Source organism: Macrosteles quadrilineatus, unplaced genomic scaffold, assembly GCF_028750875.1.
Source record: "Macrosteles quadrilineatus isolate MER2022 unplaced genomic scaffold, UCM_ALF_1.0 Scaffold_2__2_contigs__length_208266976, whole genome shotgun sequence".
Classification (NCBI taxonomy): Eukaryota; Metazoa; Arthropoda; class Insecta; order Hemiptera; family Cicadellidae; genus Macrosteles; species Macrosteles quadrilineatus.
The window spans coordinates 200,614,497-200,627,690 of NW_026542595.1; the positions used below are offsets into that span (position 1 = coordinate 200,614,497).

At 32.0% G+C, this 13,194-nt stretch overlaps 1 protein-coding gene across 1 annotated transcript in view; it reads left to right on the plus strand.

Annotated features, from left to right (window-relative positions):
• Positions 1 to 1,036: 1,036 nt before the first annotated feature.
• LOC128985275 (peptidoglycan recognition protein 4-like) overlaps positions 1,037 to 13,194 on the plus strand; it is a 47,051-nt gene continuing 34,893 nt past the window's right edge. Inside the window, exons 1-3 of the mRNA XM_054404665.1 lie at positions 1,037 to 1,280; positions 2,435 to 2,568; positions 10,841 to 10,907. Of these exons, the coding sequence (XP_054260640.1) occupies positions 1,045 to 1,280; positions 2,435 to 2,568; positions 10,841 to 10,907 (437 nt within the window). The 5' untranslated portion in view covers positions 1,037 to 1,044. The remainder of the gene's footprint in view (positions 1,281 to 2,434; positions 2,569 to 10,840; positions 10,908 to 13,194) is intronic.

The following is a 13,194-nucleotide window of genomic DNA, read 5'->3' on the forward strand; positions in this document are numbered from 1 at the left end:
TTTTCTTTTACCAGGACCTTCAAAATGAGGGATCACTCGTTGGGAATTTTTTAGTTCCCCCCAAAATCCCCCATTTTGGTGATTTACACAAAGTGGCGGTTATCCCCAAAAAGTACTTCATAACATGCCATAAAGGTGTGCAGAGTTTAGTTTTTCTAGTATGGGCCGTTAAAAAAATTAACAGGGGGTCTCCAGACATTTTATTAACCCTGTATTTTGAAATTTACAAAAATAGTCAAGTTTATGTACCCGTTTGAGGACATACAGTTTGAAGTATATGTTTTCCATATTTCCTTACTGAGATCCTGTGATAAATTTAAATACACGTATACTCTACGTCCCAATAGGCCTATATTTGCCTCAAATATTTGCGAAGGTATTTTAAGGGGCTTAGTAGTAGGACTAATATCATTGGTAAAATTACCTAAGTGATTCAATTAGCACCAGCTATAATGTATAATCATTTTATTCTTAATAAATGAATGAAGGCAATTTAAAATTAACCATCGTTGCAAAATACCCATATGGTTTTCAAAATTGGATCAAGAACGCAAATGTATTGTATAAAGATGTTGGCTTACAAAGATTAACATGTTTTGTTTATTATGTCACACTCATTTGGTTCTTTTTCTTTTTTTACTACTTCACTAAGTATACTACACGCAACATAACTTTGAGAAAAACGCCTATATTAGCTGTGTTATTTTTTATAACTTGTTAAGGCTTATAAGCTGCTCCCCTAGTTACTTACCAGTTACTGATGATCCTGTTTCGTTAGCCAGGATTTATTTCAATTTCCATTTATTTCAAGCCTAATGATCAGAGACATCTGAGTCAGGATTCGAACAGTCAAAAAGCTACTAACTTTTCTCAGAGTTGAACCGATGACATTAGATTGCTAGGCGAGCACTATAACCACTCAGCTACCCAGCCAATGTATAAGAAAGTAACTGACAATGATAGGAAAGTAAAGAAAATCAATGTTTCGAATTTTATTTTAAACTTCTCTTACATAAATTGCAATTTTTTTAATGTTTTAGAACCATGGATCGTGCAAGGTTGAAATTTGAGCCTGCAACTTTTACTCCGCTCCAACGAGAAGCATGGGAAGCTGAGTCGCCCCGAGGACAGTTAGACTACTTAACAGATCCTGTGACAGCTGTGTTCTGTGGCCTGAGGACCAATTCTAAAGGATGCTCACACACAGACCACTGCAAGATGCTCATGAGAGACATGCAAAGAAGAGATATGGAGGCCGGCCTACCAGACATAAGATACAAGTAATTCAGCCATATTGTATTAACTAATTTTCTCAATTGATTTATAAATATTCAAGTGATGATTTTTATCACCCTTTCTAGACGTTCTGGACTAAGAGGCGAGATATGGAGGTGGCCTACCAGATATCAGATAAAAGTAATTTAGCCATATTGTGTAAAACTAACTTGTTTTTGTTCTTACTTTCTAAATTGATTCATATTAATCATGATGTGTCCTACCAAACCCTTTTTAGACGCCCCGTTAAAGTCTCTTACTATACCAACATCCCATTAAGCTTTTGCGACCTTAGTCTTGGATCCATTTATTCAATAGCCCGTCCTTCTAGTATAACTAACTACACAATTGCATTTTGCCGTCTTAAATATCTACCTAAATGTCTTCTGCAGACTTAACCGTTTACCTATTCGACTTACTTATTCTCAACTGTTTGTTTAGTATCCTTCTGAAATCTCAACAGTCTAGATGGTTAGGCTACAGATCTAATTTTATCTGGTAGTGTTCTGCAATCTTAACTGCCCTTTTGGGAACCTTAAGCAAACTTACCGGTCTACCTTGTGGATTCTTAGCACATGGCTTCCACCATTGTGTTAACCTGTCAACTTACATGGTCTTCTGCCGTTATAATTGTGTAACTTGTGAGCTAATACTATCATAACTATATATTTAGGTTGTATTATTGTGGACTAATAATTATCCTTTATTATGTTGCATAAGGTTAACGTCGTTATATATTTTGCGCAATTATCAAATTAATAAGTAGGCTATTATTTCATCGTTTGGCCTTAATCAATACGTCTGCTTTAAGCTAAACAGTTTTCAAAATGTGTTCAATATTAATTTTTTTATATTGCCTTAGCATAGGCTACCAAGCTATTCCTGTTTAGTGACTTTTTCTTATTCAAGCAAATTGATGTTTTCCCTACATACATGTATTGAAGTATTTAGGCCTACCAATTTTTCTTTTTTTTAATATCAATATATTGCTTCCATTTTGTTTAAATATTTGTAAGATTTCTAATGAACATGTTTTCTTCCTTTAAACTTTAAGAGCACTTGTGCAACTTATCACACCATTAAAACTAGTTAAGAAATATTTAGTAGAGTTTTATTCATTGAACAGTCTGTATCAAACCAAACAAAAGATTTTTCTCAGTTTCTGTATAGGCGGTGACGGAGAGGTGTATGAAGGAAGAGGGTGGGCCTCAAGACCATCTCTGCCTTCAAGGTACTCCAAGTGGGTCTCTCATAGTCTTTATATAGCCTTTGTGGGTCCTCTGACAGCAGGAGGTGGGTAGTTTATCATTGAAAATATTTTGAAAGTAAAAGTTATAAAATCGTTAATCAAATTTCAAAGGTAACCAGTGTTGATTTCATGAGTGTATAAAACATAAATGTTTAGTTTTAACGATGTATTGCATTATCATTTTACACGTATGTAATTTATTCAAAAGTATAAAAATTCTAATTGCTATGCATTGATTGCTTTGTAAAAATATTTTTTTACCGGTAGTTGGGATATTTTATAACAGGCTATATGAACTGAGAAAATCTTAGGATAACATGAACTATATTTTTTTCAACAGTCCCTGGGTTGATGAATTTTAATGTGCTCACCTAAACCACGTTTTCGTCCAAATAAAAAAACAAAAATAGAGAATAGTCCAGGGGCAGCTAGCATTATTAAAAAATCAAAATAAAATTGTTCAAATGCATTTAAGTCAGTTATTAATAGAAACTATATCCTTCTATTCTTTTTGTGTGCAAATTACACTTTTCAATAAAACTAGACAATGCTGCACGGCAATTTTAATGACATGAGGAACAAAACCAAATAGTTGAAAAGGTCCCATTATTCACTATACTAGTCTTAAAAATGAAGGGCTCTTTTATTAGCAAATAAATATAATAAGTCTAATATCTTTATTTCATGCCATTCTGTAAGTAGTTATTACAATTTCGTTCTGCTTCTAGGAATACGCCCGAGTCAAAAAATGGTCTTCCACAGAAACCTTCTTGTGGAGGCGGGACTAAGGGATGACATTATAAACAGGAAGTTCATGTTTATACTACTGTACAAGATATAGGAAATTGTGGAATCAAAGTCATTTCTGGCTAGTATCACTTAGTGCTTTTGAAAAATGAACTTAAACCTGTGATTCAAAACTAAAAGTGGCGTGGGTGTAATCGTAATATAGTGTACATATGTATTTTTTAAATATATTTTTTAACTTAGAGTAAAGTAAATTAACTTTCAAGCCTTTTGAGTTGTATATTTTTTTATTACTTCGACAGAAAAAAAAAACTAAATTTACTGAAGTATAGAGTTTGGGGATTCCAGCAATTTTAGAACATTTTACATGATAGCCCATGATTTGTAAAGTTTAGCGTCTTTTGATTTCCAGCAATGGGTGTTTTATCAATGGAATTTTAGATCATCAAAGTTTTATTAATAATCTACTCAGTAAAAAAGTAATGTTGATATAATAAGTATACAGGGTGAATCAGACCACCCGTGCACATACTTTGACGGGACATAAATACAGCCGCTTGTGTAACTCACTGACTCACATCAGTTATGGATATGTTTACCCACTTCTAGAATAGCTGGGGGTCTGCAATCTTTTGTGGAGGTCCATTTTGGTCCCATGCCAACCAGGAAATTAAAAAGCTAAATTTTCAAATTTCAACCCTCCCAAAATATTCCTTTAAACTCCTCGTTTTTAACACGTCTATAGCTCGAAAGCGCTAAAAGCTAGCAAAGATTTAAAAGAATTTCCATGGTCAGGAATTGAATTTCCCTCAAGATACTTTAAGAGGTTTTTCGAGAATCGCACTTGTCATTTTTCTAATCAAAGTGATGCTTTAATAAATTATTTAAATTTGAAATGTAGGTTTTATTCGAAATAAATAAGCGCAAAATTGACATATGATTGTAAATGTATAAGCAATATTACGTTAAATACTATGATTAAATTTATATCTCCACGAATCCAATTCTTATAATGCAAAACTCGTAGTTATTGCAATCAGAAAGTGTATGAAAGCCGTATAACCTATTCTGTTTGTGTAGCTGTCCTAAAAGCATTTTACGTATTGGTCCCGGATTCGCAAGTGATTGAACCTCTGTCATTTAATCATAGATAGTTTGTTTTAGAGTTCATGACCACTTTCATGTAAAATTTAATATAGACAGGATTAGTAGACTGGATGGGAAATTGTATTCTCTTGGATAGATGAAAGTGATGTTTTTTTTACATTTGCTAGAATATATTATTTATGTTAGCCTATTTCCTAATTCTAATGAATTGTAGTGCTGTTTTTAAATTATATTTTACTTTATGAGTTCTTCGTTCTCTCTAAACCTAAATTTAGAGCTAGATGGGTAATTTAAAACTAAATCATTATATGGATCACTAGTTTCACTTTTTTCTAAGTAATTTAAAATGAAAAAAAAACAAGGGGCCTTTTCATGTTGTAAAAAATATGACCAGTAGAGCAAGCATATAAAACTTTAACTATAAATTATATATTAATTATAATCATATTATTGGGAACTATAACATCTAAGTATAAAACATGAATTAATTATGTTATACCATTGAAATCAATGTTTCGTTATTATTTATGGTAAAAAACGTAACTAGGGACGATGCCAATATCTCATACGCTATTAGAATTAGTGAACACATTGGAGAACCACACAAATTTTTATCACATAAAAACAGTATTTATACTTTTTAAAAATGGGCGCCATTTTGTGATATATGGGCTAAAATTAAAAGTTCTTATCGAACACCTTTTCATTAGTGTCTTTTTTTATGTTCATGCAATCAAAAAACGTTTTTATTATTCAAACCTTTTCTCTGACGCTAGTAATTATATCTAAGCTATTATATTTAAAACTATATAAGAAGGTATGGCGTGTTAAACCTTGGAAAAAGTCGCTTGCTGCGTACTCTACATATGCTCTAGCTTGTAGCTCCTTAACGAGTAAGTTCTGAGAAGGAAATGTGAGGGATTAAACGTTTAAATTTATTTACATTCCAAAATAAACATAAACTACAATGTGTTCAATAATACAGTTTAAAGTTAGCCTCTAAAATAAAAAATTGAGCCACTTTTTTATAAAGTTCATATTTTTAATGTCACAAGAAAATAATTATTCGCAATTTAATGTTCTTTAAGTCAAATTGTTTCTGAGATACCAAACCAAAGGTGTAAAGTTAAGTTGGTCACCCTGTATTAGCCTACTTGCCATGTAATACATTTAAGCTCTTATTAATCTAATGTTAGCCAGATAACGAATCTCAAATTTTAACGTTTTTCTTAGTATTTATAAGTCGTTAAAATAATTCATAGTTGATTATTAATGATAAACTTTACAGTAATTTACAAATAGCATATCTTCCTCTCATCATTCGAGTGTCATGCTCTTGAAATGTATTTTTACTATTCAAATACATAAATACGTAAATACTATATGAGTCTTGTGTGGATATGTAAAAAAAGTTTCAAACACGGCTACCCGTGGTCATAAGCTATTCCTATCTGAAAAGAATATTGAAAGAGAACTTTAAAGTTATATTTTAGCTGCGGTAGGACCTTGAACTTTGAAGTTGTTATAGAAGTCACAGGCAGCTTGGGGCGTTGAAACTTACTGTCAAACTTGACATTCGGAGGGAAGATAACGGTATGGCAATAACTTTTGTCTTTATACGTTTTTAAGCATAAATAGTTTAAAATGTAAAAATATGTTCTTTTTTCATGCAGAGATATACACTCAATTTAGATACAAATATGGTTTCCAGTACCTTTTTGCCATTATTAAAACATCAATAACATTTTAATTTTATATCTAAAAGATATCTATTAATAATATAAAATTGTGATACTATGAGTATAAATGGTACAATATTGTTTTATAGCAAATAAAGAACTGCAACTAAATAATTAATTTAGGAGTATCATATAATAAATTGTACCAACAATCATATCATAAAGCGTATACGATTTTAACCCAATTTACTTCGGTAAATTTACGAGTATAAGATTTTAGTATTAAGAGTTTTAATGGTACATTATTTTTTATAGCAAATATTGAATAGCAACTAAATCGTGTTTTTTTTTAGAATATTATAAACATAAATTGTACCAACCGTACATGATTCTGAACAAATTTATCTCGGTAAATTCACGAAATTTAGATTTTGGTCTTAATCTGTGCTATTTATGGATCAAATAACCAAAATTTAGTTGTGTTACACCATATATATGTACAATGTTTATATGTTTAATATGCTCTTTGTAAACCATATTGGCATGAATAGAGAAAAAACAATTACGTTGAAGTTTGGCAAGCTTCTGGAGTGCTTGACGATAGTCATTAAGTCGTAATCAATAATTCACCCGTATTTGAATATAAAATCAATCAGCAGACAAGTTCAATTCGGAAACTTCAATCAACAGTTAGGTATTCACCTCTTCCTGAGTTTCACGAGCTCATTCAATTATTAGTTTCCCGTTCGCTTTCAAAACATCTAGTGCACTTGATTGAATTTCTCATAATTGCGTTCGTCGAACAAGTTTTTTTATATGAGACAAGATATATTACCTTTAATTTACACTCTTTTCATACCTATCTGCGAAAAAAAGTTTATCATCATACTGTCCAGATAACAGCTGATTTTTCGGGCAACTTCAAATAGGGAACTGAAAACAAAAACATATGGTAAATTTTTCGGTTCCCTAACCTAAAAATTTATTGCGTAGTCATTTATTATATTTATTGCGTATCAAAACTCTTCTTATCACACGATGTTTTAGTTTTGTTTGTAAACAACAGAAGTGTTGATGTTGATGACGGCTTTGTATAGCCTAAAAGGGTATTGTTGGTACTTAATCGTATTTCCTATACTCCGCGCCAAAGCTGGTGGCGGCTGAGGGATTAGGACGGCCAGGTCGGTGAGCAGGGCCGACTTATGTAGTCCTACCTGGCCGTCCTAATCCCTCAGCCGCCACCAGCTATAGTAATACACGATTACGTACCAAAAAGAGCCACTTTGCTCCTATTGATGAGGCTACTATTGTTAAGTCGTGGACTCAATCGTATTTGATTTTGCAAATATTTACTGTACTCAACACAACGGTCTGATCACATCCTAATAATAAATTCAAAGGACAGTATGTAGAATCTGTATGTATACTGAATGACAGGTATTGCTTATAACCTTTACTGAATGCGAAATGTTATTTGGTAAATATAACCAGGATAGAAAGCATTTATTTTTATCAAACTTGTAATTTGAATTACGTAATGATTACATGCACCGTAGTTAATGAAATGATAGGATCACTTTTCAGTTAGTCCAAACATATATATAATTACTTTAGGTATGTCAAGTCCTATAATAGACATAGAGAAACTTCAAACCCACCATTTCTCGTTTGCACTTTGAACAAGATTTAAATCTCTAATTGGGTTGGTTTTTACCAGAAGAGTGATTTACATGTCCATCAGCTAGGGAGCATGCAGTCGTGACACAGGGAATATCAAAGAGATTGTGTGGATTTTGAATTGACATGCACATGCCACAGCGTTGCAAATGAACCTTTTGATGCTCTATTTGCCAACCGTATGTTTTACCGAACTGTGACGGTTATAGAAGATTTTTTTTGTATTAGTTACTCAAATATAAAAACCTACCCTTATAATGTGGCTGGGAAGCAAACTGGTCTAGTGGTATCGGCAAGTTTCGAATCCTGGGGTCGTGGGTTCAAATCCCACCTGTCACCAACGGATTTAATCCATGTAATAATGACGTGACCTTGAAGTGATATGTAAAACATTTCTGGGCTAGAACCTAGCAGCCTAGGATGTAAAGTTGGGACACATAATCCCTTATAATGTAGATGTAAGGGTCGTAAAAGAATTATTGTCTCTAGAAAATAATTTTTGGTTAAGAGTGGGAAGTATTCGTAGCATAGCTACTGTAGAGTACGTTTAAATTATTAATTCACCTATTCTGCAATAGAAATCAAATTCCTAAAGATATCTTCTTGATCACTAGTGCTCCCCTTATGTCACTCCTGAGAAGTAAAATAAATGTATTTACCCTTTCAATACAAGGAAAATTCAATCACTTATACATAATTATTTTTAAGACCAATATAAATGCACTTAAAATATATAAAGATGGATTGATATAACATGCTAATTCATAAAAAAATACAACGGAACTGGATAGAACCACAAAACTTTAATGTTTATCGTTATAAACATAATTGTTAGATCCACAATATTGTTGTCTGTGAATTTCTGAAGTCTTCCATAAAACACGCCGAAATGTATTTGTTCAAAACATAATCACATAATTTTGAATTTTTTTTCAACTGCTCTTCCCTATGCGTAAAGTCTTATTTGGGGTAATTACAGATTCCTGAGCAGTTTTAGATGTTAAACACCTATGACTATTGCTGTCTTGCGTTTTAAGTTTTTTACTCACCAACTCATCCTGGTCTAGTATTTTTGTAGTTTGACGGAAAATTAGCATGCAAAGGACCAAAATAAGAAGAAAAAAATTATTAGTAATTTAAAACATATTTGCTACAGACTGAGATGCTAGAAGTTGTAACCAGAAGAGAATGGGGTGCAGTAGAAGCGTCAAGGGTAGAATACATACGGAAGCCATCAAGCGTCAAATACATTTTCCTTGTATCCACTCATCAAGTCAAATGCAACGACGCCACCACTTGTCAACGAATAGTGAAGGACATACAGCGAAGGCATATCACGTTTCATAGAGTTCCTGATATTAAATACAAGTAAGTATTATGTGTATTTGAATGTGAATATTACTAAATAATGTAGCTAAGAAGCATCCTGGCCTTTGAATCCAAATTATAACGCTTATTTTACACTATACGGTTACGGCTTACTGACGTACGGTTAAAAACAGTACGCATTTCAACCGTTTCTATGTTTCTTTCACATTACAAGGTTTCCGAATGTACAGTGACAATGTGTTTACAAATTAAGAATAAACAGATTCCATCGACACAGCAGATTGTAAACTATAAACATTGTATTGACTATTTGAACTGGCTGGTGGGCTTCAGTTCGATTAAAAATCGTGCAGTATGAAATTTGCATTTAACAACACGCGCCACTGACGAACGGCCACGGCTTGACAACCGTCCGTTCAGTGACAGTGGACGGCCGAAAGACGGCACGGGTTTCTGCCGTCTCTGTAACCGTGTAGTGTGAAAGCTTTCATGCCCTTTTGAATAGCATAGTGAGTAGTGCAGTGTGAAAGAAGGGTAAGAGTAAACTTCCCTAGAGGAATGAAGAAGAACATGCGAACTTTCATACAACTCGGTTTCGGTGGTACTAGAAACCTGTGCCGTCTTGAAGCCGTCCAATACTACTGAACCGGACGGTTGCTGCGTCGTGGCCCTGCTTCAGTGGCACATATAGTTAAATGCACACTGTTTATGATTAATGTGACATTTTAAACACTTTCATTTCACCGTATGATCAGAAACGGAAACACCATAATGTAAAAAAAATCTACATACAGGGGTAATATAGTACAATTATTGACCGAACGGTAAAAGGTAGTAGGACTGCCTGCATATTTTATTAACGTATCAAAGTGTATATATAAGAAGTCCTCAATATTTTGTTACGTATAGCCTAGTTATTTTCTATTTCAATAACCACATAGAACAGACTAAATAGCACTCTAGATTTATTAAGTGATTTTTTTCTTATATTGACAAGATTTGTCAAGAATAACTGCACAAATATGAGATATTTGACTCATGCATACCCAATCAGGATTGTATTCATCCTACAAAATACTCAGAACAAAGGAGTTATTTAAATAATTATTTTCACTAAAATTATATATTAAATGTGACTATAATTTGTGGCAAAAATGTCTAAACAATATGAACCTCTCTTAAATGAAGCATACTTTGGTAAGATGATACTATATAACATTTTTTTCAGTTTTCTTGTTGGCGGAGATGGCGCAGTATATGAAGGTAGAGGGTTCAATGTCGTGGGAACGATACCATGTCCATATTACCAATTGAGGTTTTCGAGTATAATGATTGCTCTCATAGGAGAGTTCAGTGGTAAGATCTTCATAAAAGCGATAAGTATTTTTATTGTTATACAGCAGTGAACTTAGAGGAGTGAGATAGTTAAGTGATATAACATGGAAATATGCTATCAGTCACCTATATATTTTATCCTAATGATGTCACGATCTACCTCTGAGCCTGGTAAGAAGTGTATTAAACACTATTTCGATTCAAGTGTTGTAGAATGTAAAGGTGCTACATAAAATAATAGTTAAAAGTTTTATTATTATAAAAAACAGATTCCATGATTTTTTTTTTAATTTTGGTTTAAATAATATTAAAGCATAAGACATTTTAATAACAACAATTCAATATTTAGATTTTAAGTAAACTTATATTTTATAGGTTAAAAACATTCATCTAGTAAACAGGGTTTACAGTGTACAGTATATTAAATTGTTTTCTTTTTCAGAGAGTCCCCCACCACTAAACATGCTTGATGCGTTCAGAGGCATCGTCAAAACTGGTATTGACAGAGGGTATATAGCTCCTAAAACGTTGGTTTTCCATCTATAGCACTTGTTGTGTAACTTAAATCAAAACTATTTAAAACACTCTGTAAAATTAGTAAGTAAGAATTTTTGTACGGATAAAATTAATATTTTATGTGTTTAATATTTAAACGCCACAACTCTAGAATCAGGATTTGAGTACTTCTTGAACTTAGATAACCAAGTAGTTATTTGTTATGTTTATTTAGTTTTTGAGTATTTTTTTATAGTTTGGTTAACTCGTTGGGTAAGTAAATTATTATGTGCCCGTTTAAAAAAAAGCTCTTCCAAAGAAAAAAAAAAATATTAAAAAACAAAAGACTATTAATACGTTTAATCTTTTTAGAAAAACGTAAACGCACAATATGTTAGTTTTAATTAGTTGTTGCTCAGCTGGTACAAAAAATTATTTTAGGATAAAAAAATCACTGAAATTATTACTTGTTTTAGTTGTTCCAAATTAATGACAAAGCGTGTTCTAATCAAAAATCCATAAATAAAACCAAAAACTGTAACAAATGTAAATGTTTTATTGAGTCACTTATTATAATATTTTCATAATAAATATAGGCCTTTCATGTATTGTGGTCTAAGACCAGATTAACATGGCAGTGATGAAGGATTAGTTCACAAAAGTGAGGAGTATCCATAGTGGCAACGTTCTGCAATTAGCTTTTGTGAATTATAATCCAGGCTGCTGATTAACACCATTGTTGTGTTAGACATAATTTAATCTTAGCTTAATAATCATTCACTATATTAAAATTATCATGAACACACTTTCAGTGCACATCTAGTTACGAAAGACCAAAAGATTAGACCAATTACAAAATGTATTTTGCTAAAATAAGTCGGTATTATTTGATCTAATAACTGTTATCTTCAGAGGTATGTTATTTGTTTTTGAAAATAGTTAATTAATTGCATTTTTTTGTAATTCTGAGGGTGTAGAGATCTACGTATATTTTAAGAAATATATTATTTGATTGAATAATGTAAGCTAAATTGTCAGTTTTAAGATAACTGTTAATATTATGTTTTTTATTCTTAGTTTTGGGATACAATTCTCAAGCATCATTCTTGCTCTCTTTGAGCAAGTTTTTCATTATCTTCTTTAAAGATGTGTCTCTGAGCACAGAAAGCAGAAATGTAATTGAAAACTTAGGGAACTATTCTTTCACGATCCTTTCGATTTCTTTTCACTTTGATTAGTCTTGTGATCCATATAATAAAAAAAAACTTTAAAGGTAAAGAACTGCCCACGGTTGTGTATTACAAGCTAACAAAAGCAATCAGGATGTTCTGATGTGGCATAATCTCAGCAATTATTATCCATGGCGTTCCTTCTTCTTTGTATAATCTTCTTTCTATGCGAGTCTCAATCTTCAGACTTTACACAGGGAAATAAATCTTCCTTTAATTTAGAATAGTATTTTGTTAGGAAGGTCATTATGTTGTGCCAGAATTTGTTTAAAATGTTATTAGAAATATGACATGAATTGAAATATACATTTACTAACTAGTGTGTAAGGCCACTCTTTTAGAAAAAAACAAACTTTTGATGAAAAGACAATTGTAACCCATGTGACAAATTTTATTTTTAGTCATACTGCACATTTATTAAAAAAAAATATTCATAAACATTTAATAAAACTACTTAAAATGTAAAAAGTTTCAGCTTTTAAAAAATTGCTTACGGTATGTAAACAAATATGGAATTGAAATGATTAGTAACCATTACAAAAAAAGAACAATACTATTTACAAATTATAAAAACACAATATGTTTAAACCAATAAACTTTACCAATCTAAATACTATGCAGCTTGCAAACATTAGTTTTGATGGTAAATCATTTGCATCAAATAAGCATGAAATGAAGGCAGAGTTAAAACCAACAGAACCATTGCTAACTGAGTTAATCCAGAGACAGTTAACTAAGTTAAGATACGAGACACGTAGTAACTGAGTTATCATTGATACTAGAGTCGCAATATATACCTTGTTGTCGGTGTATTGAATCAAGACCACAAACAATTAAGACCTTTTGACCTAATTACTGAAGTTGTAAGGTGTTTAAACAAATCATAAAGAAATTTACTTAGGAAAGCTGATTGGCTAGAAGTTACTACTGAAATAACCATAGTCTAACAGTTACAAATGCAACTTTAGGGCTGTTCGAAATGGTTTGTGTGGTTCACTAATATATGACACTAAGCCATGAACCTTTTCATGAAACGTATGCTTTAATACTTTAACACCTTATTCTGAACAAC